This window comes from Clytia hemisphaerica, unplaced genomic scaffold, assembly GCF_902728285.1.
Source record: "Clytia hemisphaerica strain Z4C2 unplaced genomic scaffold, Clytia hemisphaerica genome assembly, whole genome shotgun sequence".
NCBI lineage: Eukaryota > Metazoa > Cnidaria > Hydrozoa > Leptothecata > Clytiidae > Clytia > Clytia hemisphaerica.
Window position 1 is genome coordinate 2,310,442 of NW_027103674.1, and position 19,297 is coordinate 2,329,738.

General features: G+C 37.1%; 1 protein-coding gene and 1 long non-coding RNA gene across 2 annotated transcripts in view; both read left to right on the plus strand.

Moving 5' to 3' along the window:
• Window positions 1–7,419, plus strand: part of LOC136803514 (adhesion G-protein coupled receptor G6-like) — a 42,357-nt gene extending 34,938 nt beyond the window's left edge. Inside the window, exons 3-9 of the mRNA XM_067060256.1 lie at window positions 94–264; window positions 858–1,046; window positions 2,347–2,567; window positions 3,745–3,915; window positions 4,622–5,225; window positions 5,775–6,024; window positions 6,863–7,419. Coding sequence (XP_066916357.1) covers window positions 94–264; window positions 858–1,046; window positions 2,347–2,567; window positions 3,745–3,915; window positions 4,622–5,225; window positions 5,775–6,024; window positions 6,863–7,103 — 1,847 coding nt within the window. The 3' untranslated portion in view covers window positions 7,104–7,419. The remainder of the gene's footprint in view (window positions 1–93; window positions 265–857; window positions 1,047–2,346; window positions 2,568–3,744; window positions 3,916–4,621; window positions 5,226–5,774; window positions 6,025–6,862) is intronic.
• A 901-nt stretch (window positions 7,420–8,320) lies between these two features.
• Window positions 8,321–17,296, plus strand: LOC136803515 (uncharacterized). Its single transcript, XR_010846155.1, has 3 exons — window positions 8,321–8,405; window positions 16,537–16,615; window positions 17,206–17,296. It is a non-coding gene; the product is annotated as an uncharacterized lncRNA (long non-coding RNA).
• The last annotated feature ends 2,001 nt before the right edge of the window (window positions 17,297–19,297 follow it).

Consider the following 19,297-nt stretch of genomic DNA (forward strand, 5'->3'; position numbering starts at 1 on the left):
CCACCTTATCCCAACTTTAATTCACAATTAGAATAGGCAGGGCGAAAAATTGACTGTCTAAACTAGAGCTTGCTGATGCTTAATTCTTTTTAGATGAGATCAATCAACAAAGCTCTGTCATCGGGCAATGCATCCATAATGCAGTTCCTACCACCCTTGGTACACAACCGTCGGCTGAATGCGACGCACAAAACGGGGTTTATAATGTGAAAAGTGGATGTGTTTGCGATGCAGGTCATCAAAAAATTGGATCTGAATGCATAGGTAAAGTATATTCTTTAGAGGGCGGGTGTGGGCGTAATAAAGGCGCTCAAAAATTAATAGGATTAAGGTTAACTACTACAGTGGAGTCTCTTTAACTCGAACCTCTATAACTCGAATATCTCCTTGACTCAAACAGGTTTTATGGCTATTCAGTCAACAATGTCTTATTATAATCCTTACTCCATAACTCGAAATTTCCATAACTCAAAAAATGTGTGTTCCCCGTGCTCAGACTCAATTGTATAACAGTCAATGTTTTTCCTTTGCTTGAATGACGGGTTTTAATTGCTAACAAAACTTGAAAATTTTGATACAAGTCTCTCAAAAGCATCCGATTTATTTTCACCCGATTCATCGAAAATTGGATCAATAATTTTAGTTTAACCTCCTCAAAGTCAAAGATCCTGATATCTTTAGCAAGTTTCGAATAAAAGACTTTTTCTACTGTCTTCATTTTCAATATTATATCCTTCAGATTTAGACGGACAATCAAAATTCCCCAAATTTCACAAAAATGAGATCAAAATTTCATAAAAATAAAAGAAAAGTTTCTCGATTTAAGACTAAATTCTTTGCTTTCTCTTCCAATTTAGTTTGTCCCAACGGATACTTCAAAATACCACCTGGAAATACGCCATGTTTGAAATGTGGATTGAATTCTATGAGCCTTCACAATTTCACGTCTTGCAAGTGTTTATCCGGTTACCATAGAGATGAGAATGTAGGAGAGTTGGGCGAACCGAGCACTCAAGATTGTGTGGAAAAGAAAGATGTTAGCGCAGGTAAGTATCTCTTTTCCAAAGATCCAATTCGTGTTAAGCTTATTGAATGTTTCATTCAAATGCTTGATTTGTGAGCAAGGTCTACAATCATGGTCGTAATATTTGAGAAAAAAGGGAAATTTTTACGAAAAACTTAAAACCACAAACGTTTTGGAAGCGCTCTAAATTAGGTTGGAAGGGTAGAGTTTTAACTCAGAGTTTTAACGCTAGACTTAAGATCTGATGACCCAAAAGTTCCATTTGACAAGTGCACTTATCTTATGCAGTTCTGTTCACCTTTTAGTGTTTGACAATAAGGTGGAGCCATGGCGTTCTAAATCCAACGCCATGGGTGGAGCTGTTTATTGACCTGAAATTTTAAATTATTAGTCTATATCTAGACTACCATGACTGTAGTCGTGAAAAGATTTTCCGTTATCCACGTTCTAAATTGTTTCCTGAGTATATCAAATCTTTTTCGTGGTTATACTCTTGAAATCTAAAATAGTTGTGTGCTAGCTGCCACTTTGCATAATAATAAGTTCTAGCAGTGATTTTACTGATCGTGGCTTTTTTGAAAGTGGTACCCGCGAAGAAGCCACTTCAGTGTTATAAGTTAAGGTCTAACGGCGCTATATTATCAAAAGAAAAAAGTAGATCTAGCGCTCTCGATGTATTTTCACCGCTATTGAGTATTCCCGGGGGGGCACTGGGTTTGCGGACTGACGGTATGTGCAGGCCAAAAATTGGCTTTTAAAATTGCACCCTTACAGTGCAGCAAAAATCAGTGAAAATCATACCCTTAGAGTGCATTTTCCCCCAAATTTTCGATCCCTTTCGTGCAAAAAATGGTCAAAATTCTAGCATTTTTGGTCAAAATATCTAGATTTTTCAAGAATTTTCTGAAATTTCTACCCTTACAGTGCATCTCTAGTTTTTCCGACCCTTACAGTGCATTTGAGGTGCCTTGAAAAAGACACCCTTAGTGCCCGCACATACCCGTCGGATCTTTTGCCCAGCTGCCCCCCCCCGGGTGAGTATTGCTACCATTAGAGTACCTCTTTCAAAAAAACTCCGATTAAAGCTTTTGCTTGGCCAAGAGAAATTTGGTCCAGGGTATGTAAAGGTCAGTGGATTTTACCCAATGCATTGGTTCCAATTGACTTTCCAGTTTAAACTTTAAGTTAAATTTTGAAATTTTAAAATCAAATCTTTTTCCGAAAATCCGGAATAGTCGCCAGACTTTTACCTTAGTTTTGATAAATAACTTAAAATCTTAGACAACCCTCTTTATATGGCGGTACTTTTTGTTTTCTCATAGATTTCTGTCTATCTGAAATTGTCAACCATCTCAACATGTCACAGTACATATTCCCAAAGACGGTCAATGATCAAACTATCACTTTACCATGTGGTGCCAATTACGATGGCGTGGTCACACGAGATTGTGTTTTTGATGGTTTGAGCGGGAAATCATTTTGGACGCCCGTTATTTGGTCATGTGTTCGAATTCTACCAAATACAATCGAAGAACTTCTAGAGGTAAAGAAATATTTGTGTCATCATGCACCCCGTGGGGCCGGGGGGCCGGGGTATTGGGCCCCTTTATTGTTTTGCAGACTAATTTTTTTTTAAAGTAAAATCCTGTTATTCCCAAAAGCCATGGTATTTAAGAAAGTGCAAAAAGTGAACAGTTTTCTTCGTCGCTTTGAATAGGTTACTTTGTCGTGAAAATCGGTCGTTTTTTAATCTTGAATAACGTAATGTAATTTAAAACAGTAAGACACGAGGCTTCTGATCATCCGCGCGAGGCTTCTGATCATCCGCTAACGAAAAATTAAGGTCTCCGATTTGGACTAGTATGCTAGCTGCCATCTTGTATAATGATAGGTGCCAGTGATTTTACCCAATCAGTGGTCTTAACTGACTTTCCAGTTTAATATTGTCCTAAATGGAATTCAAGACTCAGAGCAGTGAAAAACTCCGAAAATACAATAATAATTTCCAATAATACCCTGTATTCCTCCCAAGCAATACCTTAGCGCGAAGGTAGAGCATCCGGCTACGGTGCACAAAGTGTTAGGTTCGACCCCCAGCCGAGTCATGCTAAAGATTCCAAAATTGGTACTTGATGCTTCTCTGTTTGATGCTCAGCAACTAAAGAGATGGACTGGAGTCGTTTATAATGCGTGTAATACAGTAGTATAGGCGTTATATGATAATATGATTATTGTTACGGGATTTAGTTTGTATAAATTGTTAATTAAATTTGTTCCTTCCATTACTTTTTGCTTTATTTCTACTATGTTTGAATAAGTCGTCGAGCTTGCTAGACTACTAAAGAGATAGGTGTGATGCTTCTTCAGGTAGGCAGCTAAAAGGGGATTGGGGTTACCAAATTTCTCGTCACTCGTTTGATTCACTGACCTTTAAATATCCCTGGACAAAGCTATATCCGCCATCTTTGAACGAAGTTTTTTGAAAGTTGGTACCTGCCGTTGTAATGTTTGAAACTTTGCTTAACGGCAAATGGCGCTACATCGTTAGTGTACAAGCGAAACTAGATCCAGCGCTCTCTCTGCAGGTACCAATTTCAAAAAACTCCGATCATAATATTTGCTTGGCCGGCACTGAGTAACTTGGTCCATAAAGGTCAGTGGTGTGATTCCGTTACTATACTAATTCGTTTTCAAAAACCGTATTTCCTATATCTTTTTAGATCCCCATCACAACTGAAAATATGGTCATGGTTTCACGTACCTTAACAGATATCACTTCAAATCAAACGTCATTAGAAACACCTTCCGATGTGGTAAAAGTGACCATGCTAATGAAAGAATGCTTGAACATGGATAGTCAGACTGTGAAAGAGAAAAGTCAAAAGAAAGAGGTATTTGGTTTAAGATGGGCGGGTGGAATGAGAAGGGCGGGTGGAGGCAGATCATATCGTCTACGCAAGGTCAATGAAAAGGGAATAATTTAAGAAGCAAGATAATTTTGAAAACGGACGAACAAGCTCGGGATTAAGTAAACAGTGACGAAGGTCTTTGTAAAGTATTTTTCAACCTCGTTCCCTGTGTTACTGGTAGCGCGCGCCAGATAATACCCTGGCATTGTATATGTTTTTCAAACACATAATGTAATTAAAAAACAAAACGTCAGATTTCATTTGTTCCTGGATTTGAAACCATTGCATTGCAGTGTAACTCCCCCCCGTCAGGGGGAACTCACATTAGCCAACACCAGGGTATTCTCTGGCGTCAATCAGTAACGTAAATAAAGCCTGGGATACACGTGGACGAGGTTGAGTATTTGTCACAAACTTTCCTGTGTACTGTCATTCTCTGCTGTATATTCTATACTTTAATTTTTCCCACGTCTACTACGATATAGCATCATTAAATTTGGTAGAAACTTTACAAATTCTAATGGCCTGGATGTTAGAATTTGAATACTCTTGGTGAAAACTTTTTAAAAAGCAGACTGGTGAACAATAGAATCAGAGAAAGAAAATTTTCCTTATTAGTTACTCCTCCGGCTCAATTTCAATCTAGCAACCGTAATGTTTTGACCTACAATCGTTTCTTTCTTTTTAGGTCGTAATGAACGTTCTCGCGACTCTAGACAACATCTTACACCTTAACACAACTATCCTATCAACATCTAGCAACAACAAACAAATTCTTGATGTCATAGCAAGTGTTGCTAAGAACAGCCTTGATAACCCAGTCTCCTACAATGGTCCAGAATTCACATTCGCTACAGCTAAGGTTTCAGATAAGCGAGACCTTAAGGCTATCATTACATCCGATCCCGATTCAAGCACTTGCAAATTGAAAACAATGGAAGTGCAATTTACAGACCTTGTAACTACTAGCAACAAAACGAATACACAAACATCCAAGATGGTGGAAATCTTTATACCGAAATCAATACTTAAAAATCAAAACATCTCTTCAGCCAATATGATCGTCCACGTTTTTCGAAAAGACAAAATATTTCCTCAAGAAATAGACAAAGAAATAACGAGTAACAATCTCGAAAAGCGACGGATTCGAAAGGTTACGAGTCTGATAATGGCAACTTCGCTTTACAATAAGAGTATTTCGAATACTAAAGAAAAAATCAAAATCACATTCAAGCTGAAAACTATGGGTGAAGCGAAGAATGCTTTGTGTACTTATTGGCAAGAAGATAAAGGTACATTTTTTAAGACCAGTCTGTTCATGATCTGTCTTATTTTTTAACTTCTTGAAATTATGTCTCTTAACCTACCTGATTTACCCTAAATACTCCTCTACACAATCTACTCTCGGGTACCTAATAGCCACCCCCCCTCCCGCTAATAAATTTTTGGGAAAATGTTTTTGAAAGTTCCCTCTTTTGTCCTAATTCTGATTTATTAGCCTACTTTTCAAAAATTTTCCACCCAGGATATTTTTATTCCATTAAGTTTTGATATTTTTCCAACACCCCCTCCCCACTGGCTATTAGGTACCCAAGAGTAGTAAACAATTGCCAAGTATGCTCCTAGTCTACTTCACTGGACTAAATCTTATAGCTACAATCGATTTGGAAGCGCTCTAACTTAGGTTGAGAGGGCAGAGTTTTAACTCTGAGTATACAATTAAATCTAACAAATAGCCCAAAAGCCTACTTTCTCGCCCGAACTTTAGAATGCTAAAAAACAAGTCTCAATATATTTTGACCGATATTTTAGGTGAGAACATTTTCTCTTATTGTTTTCAGATACTGAAAAGCCTGGTTTCTGGTCACCACGTGGTTGCATCAAATCCAACATCATCACAACAGAAAATGAAGAAATCTACGTTGTTTGCAGTTGCACACATTTGACCAATTTTGCTGTCCTTTTCAATGTTTATGATGCGAAAGTTGGTGCCATCAAATCCAACACTGCATTGAATATTATTAGTTTCATTGGATGTGTTGTTTCAATGGTTTGCTTGATTGCAACTCTTATCTGCTATCTTGGATTAAGGTAATACTTATGTTTTACACCTTTTAGGAGACTCATTATCTCCACGGTACTCCACTGGGGTAGGTGGTAGAAAAAAATGCACACTTTAGTACAGTCGACACTTAAACGGTGTATTCAAGATATAAAATATATACATTAGTTTGGTTACATGTAAAACCTAACTTCGGCCGTAGTCCGTATGAAAATTCATGTTCTTGAAGCCAATAACTTTTTTGTTAACTTTTTTTTCATGGGAAAAGAATGGCTTTAAAAGTCGATTTGTGAAAAATAACAAACCGGCAGTTTTCATATGGATTATATGCTTTGTCTCACGGGAAGCTTTGTCCATTTTTTTAGAACATATGACTTTACACCCCTGTCTCAATCCCTTCCATCGGGTATAAAATGAAGGTGATATTACAAAATTTTATTACAAAAATAAGTGCGGACTCTCCAAATGTTAGTACCATTTCAAGTGGGGAAGTCAGTTCAGTGTACTCTTTCGTCCATCGCAGTGCCGTAGGTAGCAATTTGATATTGGGGGGGGGGGCATAAGTTCAGTGACACCGTTATAGGGCCAACCATGGTTGGACCTGAGGGGAAAAATTTTGAAATATAGAGCTCTAAATTGGGTAAAAACACACTCAAAAAAATAAAATAATTCGGATAAAAGCAAAATTTGAAGGTAAAATATTACATTTTATGAAAAATCACTTTCAAAAAAATTATTTGGGGGAGCTAAGCTACCCCTAGCCTCCTGGTAGCTACGGCATTGCATAAAGACGATTTTTCGGTCAATTCCATCTGTGAATTAGCAGGTAAGGGTTATAATAACTCTCACATTTCAATTTTTTTGCAGAGACATCCGACGTCGAACAGCCAGGAAAATTCTCATCAATTTTTGTTTCTCCCTACTCTTCCTTCTCTCTACATTCATGTTTGGAATCGAACAGACCGCGCGACCGCACGTATGCCATGCGGTTTCAGCGCTCATTCATATGTTCACTCTATCAACCTTTTTCTGGATGAGCGTACAAGCGGTCTTCCTGTACTTATCTGGTACCAGATGTGGAAATATGCTACGACACGCTTTGCTCTAAAGGTCGGGCATATTTTAACATCTGGAAGGTTTGCATTACGGGATTTGACTTGACCGCGTTTAAACATTTTGTGAGGAGCTTGGAAACGATCAACATAACAAGTTAGCATCTAATTCCTATTGGATGCGAGTGCTAAGCAGAAAATAATAACAAATCTGATTCGCATCAGATTTGTTATATTCTCTAGGCTAGCACCATATTCGAGATTAGCACCGTATTCGATATGGTTCGGAATCATATTCATGTACTAGTAAACAAACATAAACAGTCCCTAATTTAGCTTCATTTACATGAAAATACAACTTAAAACATGAATTTATTGCTTTTTCCTACTTACCTAGACATACTCGATAAATATTACACTAACCTTCATAGTTTTCAAGACCTCAAAAGTGAATTTTCAATGTGCTCTGTAAAATTACAAAATTGGGCTGTTCTGTTGGTACACAAAAAGTGAGGTTAATCGTTAGTAAGATACAAACTGCCTATACAGAAGTCTGTAGATCTTTCTGAAGACAAAATTATCTGTTTTGTACACATATTTGTACTTCTGCTAGAGACTTTGACTGACTTTGACTGTTGTCGGTCAGTCGGTTGTGTTCAGTTGTCTGGCTGGCGGTCAACAGTCGTTTTGATAGGACCGCACAAGATTATACCAACATGAAACTTACTGAAAAAGCATAAGGAACATACCTGTTACTGTTTCTTTATGATCTTTGAGTTTGGATTTGAGAAAACTCAGTAAAAAACAGTCCACCAAAACAAACAAAAAATAATCAACATTTGTGTGCAAAAAACAATCTTTAAAAGGTTGGTGCATTTACAGAAATTACACTGAATACTAAAAGTAATACTAAGAAAGTATAAAGACATTTATATTGTAAAATAAATCCACCAAAACAAACCAAAAACAACCAAAATCTAACAAAAGTTCTTCACTGCTTGCCCCTCTTGAATCCGAAATTTGCTTTGTCATTGAAGCGCCAAAACTGTAAATAAAATTAGTTTTTGACGGTCGGCGCAGCAGACATTTTCATGCTAAATTTTGTTCAGTCGGGACGAACAAAATTCTTGAGCAAGCGAAGATATAGCCATTGAACCCGACTGTTGTCGGCACATCAAAGGGCCACTACTAAATCTCTCCGATGGTATATTGGCCCGCTCCTTTAGAGCTTTAGCGTGGGCGGCCGCCAATACGCCATCGGAATATCAGATAATTCCTGTACAAGAAAGCTGTCCGCGCGACCAAGAACCGCGGTGAAAGTATTACGGCGTATAGAATTGGCTTTTGTATTGCTTGGGGTAAGTTTTATAGTTATTTTATGATTCTGTATTTGCTGGGGTTAATGATATTTTTGGGGGGCTGATGGATACTTTCTCTCCGAGGCATGGTTCTCATTGGAAAGACTGAGAAAGGCAGAAAAGTTTAAAGCCATTGACCTTTTACATAGTTATAATGTATGTTGATTCAGCAGATTGAAATAAATAGAATCTTTTGTAATGAATAAAGAAACATGTGGAGCAAGATTTTTTTCTTCCTTTTATTTACAAATTTGAAAGGACTCTTTTATTAAAATTTTGCTGACATCAGTTTCAGACGAGTCGGGTGTATATAACACCGTATAATTCCTTTAAATTACCATAGTTGCTGCCATATTCCTGTTGCAGCTCTTATATATTTAAGAGAACTTCTTTTTGCTCCGGCCTAGGAGCCTTTAATTCTCTCTTCCGACAATCGTCAAGACATTTTTTGTCTGTTTATCTAATCCGATGATCTATTCCGATTTAACAAAAACGGATCACTGATTCCGATAATACTGTGATTTGATTGGCCGAAAAGTATTTAGAAAAAGATGGCTATCGAAAGTGTAGCTGACTGTGTAGCAAATACTGGCAAATCTCAGTGAAAAATTGATCATTTTCATCCTTATTCATGATGTTTTGGACATGATTTATGAGAAATTTGATGGTCCGTCGTACTGTATGCTGTATTCAAATACGTGTGTTTCTCATGATTTTATGCTGTAAAAATGATCTCTTTTGGACTTTTGGTCAGTAACGATGGGGAAAAAGCTGAAAATGGTGGCCCTGACGTGTCGATGAACTATCAAAATTTGTAAATTTCTGCGCCAGAGCTAATGGTTCCAGTGATTTTTGGACCTAAACCGACCGACCTAACGACTCTGGTTAATCTATTCAGGAGTTTGGGAAATCTGATGATTGTAGAGCAGGATCTGATCGTTCTGGTGAATATGACTGTGGAGATAATAAATCCAATTGTTCTTATTGTAAATTGGTGTTTGTGAATAAACTGAAAGATTTGACGGCTTTGGTGAATCAATGCTGCTGGTCAATGCAATGATGGAATCAATGGTGCTGGTCAATGCAATGATGGAATCAATGGCGCTGGTCAATACAATGCTGGAATCAATGGTGCTGGTCAATACAATGATGGAATCAATGGTGCCGGTCAATAGAATGATGGAATCAATGGTGCTGGTCAATGCAATGATGGAATCAAATCAATGCTGGTCAATGCTGGTCAATGCAATGATGGAATCAATGGCGCTGGTCAATACAATGCTGGAATCAATGGTGCTGGTCAATACAATGATGGAATCAATGGTGCTGGTCAATACAATGATGGAATCAATGGTGCTGGTCAATGCAATGATGGAATCAATGGTGTTGGTCAATACAATGATGGAATCAATGGTGCTGGTCAATACAATGATGGAATTAATGGTGCTGGTCAATGCAATGATGGAATCAATGGTGCTGGCCAATACAATGATGGAATCATTGGTGCTGGTCAATACAATGATGGAATCAATGGTGCTGGTCAATGCAACGATAGAATCAATGGTGCTGGTCAATGCAATGATGGAATCATTGGTTCTGGTGGAATCATTGGTTCTGGTGAATTCAATGGTGGAATCGATGGTGGTGTACTGGTGGATTCAATGCTGCACTCACCAATGGTACTGTTGTGCAGGTGAATGAAGGTTAGAGATTGTGCATTTTTGTAAGCATCAGCTTTATAAGAAATCTATCCATAATTTTTTATTCAAGGGGTATTGACTTTCGGTGATGGGTTCTTCCAAAGCAAGTTAGGGATTGTAAAAATTGTGAGCATTTTTATTTTTCTTATAAGCATCATCTTTATAAGAATACAATCCATAACTTTTTACTCAAGGGGTATTGACTTTCGGCGATTGGTTCATTCAAAGCAACTTGGGGTTTGTGCAAAATGTGAGCATATTTATTTTTCTTATAAGCATCATCTTTATAAGAATACAATCCATAACTTTTGATTCAAGGGGTATTGACTTTCGGCGATTGGTTCATTCAAAGCAACTTGGGGATTATGCAAAATGTGGGCATATTTATTTTCCTTATAAGCATCATCTTTATAAGAATACAATCAATAACTTTTGATTCAAGGGGTATTGACTTTCGGCGATTGGTTCATTCAAAGCAACTTGGGGTTTGTGCAAAATGTGAGCATATTTATTTTTCTTATAAGCATCATCTTTATAAGAATACAATCCATAACTTTTGATTCAAGGGGTATTGACTTTCGGCGATTGGTTCATTCAAAGCAACTTGGGGTTTGTGCCAAATGTGAGCATATTTATTTTTCTTATAAGCATCATCTTTATAAGAATACAATCAATAACTTTTGATTCAAGGGGTATTGACTTTCGGCGATTGGTTCATTCAAAGCAACTTGGGGTTTGTGCAAAAGGTGATCATATTTATTTTTCTTATAAGCATCATCTTTATAAGAATACAATCCATAACTTTTGATTCAAGGGGTATTGACTTTCGGCGATTGGTTCATTCAAAGCAACTTGGGGTTTGTGCCAAATGTGAGCATATTTATTTTTCTTATAAACATCATCTTTATAAGAATACAATCAATAACTTTTGATTCAAGGGGTATTTACTTTCGGCGATTGGTTCATTCAAAGCAAGTTAGGGATTGTGTTAAATGTGAGCATATTTATTTTTCTTATAAGCATCATCTTCATAAAATTACAATCCATAACCTTTGAAGGTTTTGAATTTTTGTATTTGGTTTATTCAAAGCAAGTTAGGGATTGTGCAAAATGTGAGTATATTTATTTTCCTTATAAGCATCATCTTCATAAGATTACAATCCATAACCTTTGAAGGTTTTGAATTTTGGTGATTGGTTCATTCAAAGAAAGTCAATGATTTCACATAAGAATAGTATTGTAATTAGCTTATAATTAAGCTCTTAATAATTTGATTGCCGTTCACTGATTGCTCGTTTCTTAATTGATTCTTGTGCAATTGACATTGCAGCAAAATTTTAGCATTCCATTCTGCAAATCAATTTAACAAAACAATATTACATTGAGGATAAGATGCGTTTTAAAATGAAAAGTCCAAAATTCCAATCACCGAAATTCGAAACCTTCAAAGGTTGTGGATTGTAATTTTATGAAGATGATGCTTATAAGAAAAATAAATATACTCACATTTTGCACAATCCCTAACTTGCTTTGAATAAACCAAATACAAAAATTCAAAACCTTCAAAGGTTATGGATTGTAATTTTATGAAGATGATGCTTATAAGAAAAATAAATATGCTCACATTTAACACAATCCCTAACTTGCTTTGAATGAACCAATCGCCGAAAGTAAATACCCCTTGAATCAAAAGTTATTGATTGTATTCTTATAAAGATGATGTTTATAAGAAAAATAAATATGCTCACATTTGGCACAAACCCCAAGTTGCTTTGAATGAACCAATCGCCGAAAGTCAATACCCCTTAAATCAAAAGTTATTGATTGTATTCTTATAAAGATTATGCTTATAAGAAAAATAAATATGCTCACATTTTGCACAAACTCCAAGTTGCTTTGAATGAACCAATCGCCGAAAGTCAATACCCCTTGAATCAAAAGTTATCGATCGTTTGTTATAAAGATGATGCTTATAAGAAAAATAAATATGCTCACATTTTGCACAAACCCCAACTTGCTTTGAAAGAACCCATCGCTGAAAGTCAATACCCCTTGAATTAAAAATTATGGATAGATTTCTTATAAAGATGATTCTTACAAAAAATGCTCAAATCCTAACTTGCATTCACCTGCACAACAGTACCATTGGTGAGTGCAGCATTGTATCCACCAGTAAACCACCATCGATTCCACCATTGAATTCACCAGAACCATTGATTCCATCATTGCATTGACCAGGACCATTGATTCCATCATTGTATTGACCAACACCATTGATTCCATCATTGCATTGACCACCACCATTGATTCCATCATTGTATTGACCAGCACCATTGATTCCATCATAGCATTGACCAGCACCATTGATTCCATCATTCTATTGACCAACACCATTGATTCCATCATTGCATTGACCACCACCATTGATTCCATCATTGTATTGACCAGCACCATTGATTCCATCATAGCATTGACCAGCACCATTGATTCCATCATTGCATTGACCAGCATCATTGATTCCAGCATTGTGTTGACCAACACCATTGATTCCATCATTGCATTGACCAGCACCATTGATTCCATTATTGCATTGACCAGCACCGTTGATTCCATCATTGCATTGACCAGCAGTATTGACTCCATCATTGCATTGACCAGCATCATTGATTCCAGCATTGTGTTGACCAAAACCATTGATTCCATCATTGCATTGACCAGCACCATTGATTCCATCATTGCATTGACCAACACCATTGATTCCATCACTGCATTGACCATCACCATTGATTCCATCACTGCATTGACCATCACCAATGATTCCATCATTCCATTGAGCATTGATTCCATCATTGCATTGACCAGCACCATTGATTCCATCATTGCATTGATCAGCACCATTGATTCCATCATTGCATTGACCAGCACCATTGATTCCATCATTGCATTGACCAGCACCTTTGATTCCATCATTTCATTGACCAGCACCATTGATTTCATCATTGCATTGACCAGCACCATTGATTCCTTCATTGCATTGACCAGCAGCATTTATTTCATCATTGCATTGACCAACACCATTGATTCACCAAAGCCGTCAAATCTTTCAGTTTATTCACAAACACCAATTTACAATAAGAACAATTGGATTTATTATCTCCACAGTCATATTCACCAGAACGATCAGATCCTGCTCTACAATCATCAGATTTCCCAAACTCCTGAATAGATTAACCAGAGTCGTTAGGTCGGTCGGTTTAGGTCCCAAAATCACTGGAACCATTAGCTCTGGCGCAGAAATTTACAAATTTTGATAGTTCATCGACACGTCAGGGCCACCATTTTCAGCTTTTTCCCCATCGTTACTTCGTTACTTTTTCGTTACCCCTCGTTACTTGCGTTACTTCATCGTTACCGACCGTTACTTCATCGTTACCTGTCGTTACCTACCGTTACTTGTCGTTACCTATGGTTACCTACCGTTACCTACCGTTACCACTTTTAGTAACAACGCGTATTCATCATCGGCTGGCGACCGTTCCTTTTGATTTTTCAAACCCGACACAGATTTTTTACAAACATATCACTATGAGAATTCAATAAAGGATACTGAAACACAGTTCCTGTGTAAATTTTAACAAGATTGGAGAAATTTTCACAGTCAGACAGTGTTATGGCTGAAAATGATCATTTTTGGACTTTGTTGTCATCGCGGCTGGCAACCGTTCCTTTTGATTTTTTAAACCCGACACAGATTTTTTACAAACATATCACTATGAGAATTCAGTAAAGGATACTAAAATACAATTCCTGTGTAAATTTGAACAAGATCGGAGAAATTTTCACAGTATTATGGCTGAAAATGATCGTTTTGGACTTCGTCGTAATTTCGTCGTGGCTGGCGACCATTGGGCCATTCCAGAATTTGTCTGTAACAGGGGGGGGGGGGGGGCGTACCACAGATATCTAAGCCCGAAGGGCTAGATTTGCAGCTTTAAGCTTTCTCCAGCAAAAAAAAGTGAAGCTAAAATTTGACTTTTTAAATTTCGTGCCGATGGATAGGATCTAGCATTTTGATTGTTTTCGGAGCGCGATATCAAAAAAATTAGGTGGCAAACGCTATTTCACATCTCTCAAACCGGTGAAATTGCATATTTTAGTCACGTGACTCTGGTAGGAAATCCTTCCAAAGATGAGCTTCACTTTTTGAACAAAGCTGCAAATCTAGCCCTTCGGGCTTTACAGATATCTGTGGGGCGGACGACACAGGATTTCCGAGGGTAAAAGTTTTCATTAAAATTCGAAATTTCCAAGGCTAGAGAAGAAAATGTATGAATTTCCAAGGCAATTGAGTTAAAAAGGGCAAAACAGAGTGGAATTTCCGATGCATTTTGCAAAAGTGCATGTATTTTTATCGGAATTTCCAACCACCACTGGAAAAGAGAAATTATTTCCGAGGCTAGAAAAAAATAAAAAATGCACGTCGTCTGACGGGGGGTAACAAACATTTTCTGGAATGGCCCATTCCTTTTGATTTTTCAAACCAGACTTAGATTTTTTACAAACATATCACTATGAGAATTCAGTAAAGGATACTAAAACACAATTCCTGTGTAAATTTGAACAAGATTGGAGAAATTTTCACAGTATTATGGCTGAAAATGATAGTTTTTGGACTTTGTCGTAATTTCGTTGCGGCTGGCGACCGTTCCTTTTGATTTTTCAAACCCGACACAGATTTTTCACAAGCATATCACTATGAGAATTCATTAAAGGATACTAAAACACAATTCCTGTGTAAATTTGAACAAGATCGGAGAAATTTTCACAGTATTATGGCTGAAAATGATCGTTTTGGACTTCGTCGTAATTTCGTCGTGGCTGGCGACCATTCCTTTTGATTTTTCAAACCCGACTTAGATTTTTTACAAACATATCACTATGAGAATTCAGTAAAGGATACTAAAAACAAACACATTCCTGTGTAAATTTGAACAAGATTGGAGAAATTTTCACAGTATTATAGCTGAAAATGATCGTTTTTGGACTTTGTCGTAATTTCGTCGCGGCTGGTGACCGTTCCTTTTGATTTTTCAAACCCGACACAGATTTTTTACAAACATATCACTATGAGAATTCAGTAAAGGATACTAAAACACAATTCCTGCGTAAATTTGAACAAGATCGGAGAAATTTTCACAGTGTTAACTGAAAATGATATTTTTTGGACTTTGTCGTAATTTCATTGGCTGGGGCGACCGTTCCTTTTGAATATTTTTCAAACGCGAAACAGGTTTTTTCCAAATATACCACTATTTATTATATACACACTATTGGACCATTTTATTTGGTTTATCCTACTATTCTCCAAGTATTATCCCATCAGAAAAAATAATGCATAGCTAAAAACCCCATGGCTTAATGGGATAAACTTTTGCGGGGATTAAATTTTGCTGATTTCGCGGATTTGGGTGTCATCCGCGAAATTAAGTCTCAATGGAAATTTGGAAAGGCCTCATCCGCGAAATATTAAGTCCCCGCAAAATTTTTAAATTTCGCGGGTAGGCCCAATCGTGAAATTAAATCCTCGCGAAAGTTTATCCCATTAACGAAATTTTATCCGTACAGTCAAATCAACGGCGCATCATTGCTTCGCTATTGGCAAGTTTAGAAAAAAATAAATTTATAAGAACTTGGAAATATTGACTTCTAAATGTTTATCTCCTTTAGCTCCAATTTTGAACTTTTTAGTTGAGGATGAGTGGGCAGGGGATGGGCTTGGTTATTTAAGCAAGAAAGTGCATGTGTAATCACTTAGAAGAGCTAAACTTCCAGCTGGTTTATTTATTCGTTAAGATTATTTCTCATACTCGCTCTGCAATAGATTTATTGCTTTGCTTTCTGATCTGTTCTGATTAGTAGTTTGTGGGCAACGTTCGAACACAACTAACTCAACAAGCTCATCTTTCACATCTTTTAATCTCTAAAGCCGGAGCTTCCAGCGCAGCTGGTTTATTAAAATTATAAGTGGACATGATGAACTTTGAATAAAATATTCCCAACCTTAGAATAAAATATTCCCAGTCCTTTGAAAAGCTTTACTTTAAGAGCAGAAACTTTCGTGGGCAGAAACTTTCGCGAAAAAGGGCAAAAATCGCGAAAGTTTCTGCGCGCGAAAGTAGTAATAGTTCTATTTATACTGAGACGAATAATTTGTCTGAGACGAGTGATTTAGAAAAATGAGCATTATGGAAGAGTGTACCTTCCATTCATGATTCAATAAATAGGATCTCCTCTACAGATCACATTTTACAAACTACTCGTCTCAGACAATTTTTCCGTCTCATTATAAATGGAACTAATTTTACTCAATATTCAATATTTTTAACCTGCATCATACATGTACTTAAATACTTTATTATCTCAACTTTTAGGAGTTCCTTTAGCAGTGGCTGGGATTACTTTTTATTTCACCATTCCACAATTTCATCATGGTGATGATCCACTCAATTTGTAAGTATATGTACCACTTTGAATCTAACTTGAAACCACTTTTCTACCGTGTATTCGAGTCAACTTCGATATACCTTATTAATCCTCTTACAAAACCAGTAGCGTAGACAAGAAGGGCGCAAAATTTGTGTATGAGAGCAGATTTTTATTACACTGTAATCATCCTTTATTATAAATAGATAATTCCTGTGTCATAAGAATCTGCTCTCCTACACAAATTTTGCGCCCCTCTTGTCTACGCTACTGAAAACGTCGATTTGCCAACGGTGGTTACATAAAGTAAATTTGGAAATCAATGACAGAGAGAGTTCCGCCTTTTTTCTGTTATGGGAATGATTTCCCTCTATAAAAACCTTGAGAACCTTCTGAAACCACCCTTAAATTTTCCCTCCTACAGCTTCGACGATTTGGGTAAAAATATCAAATATATGAAAAAAAATTGACGAATAATTTTTTTTTCAGACTAATATTTTTAAACCGATGAATTTTCAACCGACGTGTATTTTAAATTGAGGTGTTTTTTTTCACTTTAATGTACTGATCGTGCTATTGATATTATTGTTTCTACCAATTTTTCTTTTCTACTCTAGTTGTGTAATTGGTGGAACAGTCTTCAATTATGTCGTCCTCGTACCAGTATCATTCTGCATTTTATTCAATTTCTCAATCTTTATCCCTGTCACTCGTAAAATACATAACCACATGACAAGACACGCGAATCTACAAAAGGATTTTGAAATTACTCTCTGGAAGAGAGCTAAAGTGACTTTATCTTGTACAACTTTACTCGGATTAACCTGGGTTTTTGGTTATCTTTCAATCGGTGATTTGAGGGAAATCTTCCAATGGTTATTTTGCATAACGAACTCTTTACAGGGATTCTTTATCTTCCTGTTCTACGTTCTGTTAAATGAGTCACTAGTTAAAGCATGGAAAAAGATTATTTTACCGAACAGCCGAACAAACAGTAATAATAGTGAACAATCGCGTTCCTTAATGTTTCCTTGGAGTTTTAAAAGGAATGGGACAATGACTTATAGTATGAAAGAAAAACATAACTCGGTAAATGGAGGAGGTCGTAGCTCAGCCACGCTGGTGGCGTGTAAAAACACACCGGAAAAATTGGACAGTCTTTTCGAGTGAGCTTTGGATAATTGGCTGAAATTAAAGCAATATTTCACGATTTCGGTGAGGTTTTTTAGCAGCGAATAAAACAAACCGATAACCTTTTCGACCGTAGCCGCCAATTGCCACGCGGGTATTTTTTTGTCCGTTTTACCACCCAAAACTCGATCCAATCCTTTTTTTACACTTTTTTCTCTTGTCTTTAGATGCGAGAAAAAGACTGGGACGGTTTTAAGGTGGTAAAAAATGCGCCGCAATTGACGGCTACGGTCGATAATAATATATAGGACAGTCATTTCGTGTAAATGTTGAACTATCGTCTGATAATAGTTCTTCATTTGATGAACCTTTAAAGTCTGTAATAAATGAACTCTTAATTGCACATTTTCTTTTTGAGTATATTAAGCCTAAAGCCTAACTTATGTTATACCATAAACTCGGCCAAAGTTGATATTCTGCTGCGAGATCTGCTGTAACTGGTATTTGAATTTTCAAGTTAGTTGTTTGTTCGAAGACAAATAGATAGTAACCTTTTATGGAAACTCCAGACTTGGCCTCGACTGTTCTTTTGTCGTGGTAAAGTGGACATCAACCTTGATTCCTGTACAGGCGACCAAGGTTCGATTCCCACTCACAGCGGTTCACTTGGCAAGTGAATGTACCTTTGCCCGGGTCAACCCATGTCATGTGAGGGGAATTGGGTAGTCAGTTCAAGGTGCTGACGAGATGCTTACTCAAAGCATCTATAGTTGCGAGAATGGGCTCCAGAACCTCCTGCAACTAACCTGAGATCAGATTGTGATTGTCTTCTGCCCACCACGCTAAAGCTCTAAAGGGATGGGTGAAAACATAACAATCTGACGAATATGCTATCTCGAAATCGTAATAACCGCGCTCGTCTAAAAGGACTGGGAATGACAACAAAGTTGCGTGATTGTGTTTATAAATAGGGTGTCGTATCAGGAATTTTTAGTTTTTGACTTTCCGCACAACAAGATTCGTGTTGTAGAATTTTCTGCGGGAGGACTATTTTCCTCAGATGGTTAATTTTCAATGGCCTTCAGAGGTTAACCGTGCCCGTAAGAAAATTATGACCAGCTGTTATCAGGTTACCTGCAATAGAATAGAGTTTCCGTTACTCAGATTTTTTTCGGCTTAGCACTGCTTCTTAGAAAAGGTGGTTGCATCCATTTGTGTGGAGAATACAATAAGAGGCTGGTAATAGCTGAAGTTCATTTTCTCAGCTATAAACTAAGTCCTGGTCTTCCCGTTACTAAGTGACCAATACACCTTTCCCGCAATTCAAACTTCTCAGAAATGGCCCGAGAAAATGTGCGCTCCACCGTTGTGTATAAAATTATTTGAGAGGTAAACGAACGGGTTTTTGCCTGCGAGGGGTTGTTGGAAAGTTGGTTTTAGCTTCTAGCTATTGATAGCGATCTCTTTTTGGTAAAAAAATTTCAGGGTGGTATAATAACATAAATAGAAAAAACATACTAAAATTTGAGAGGGTTCTGCTCAACAGAACTTAAGAAAAGCTCAAAAAACGATCTTTCC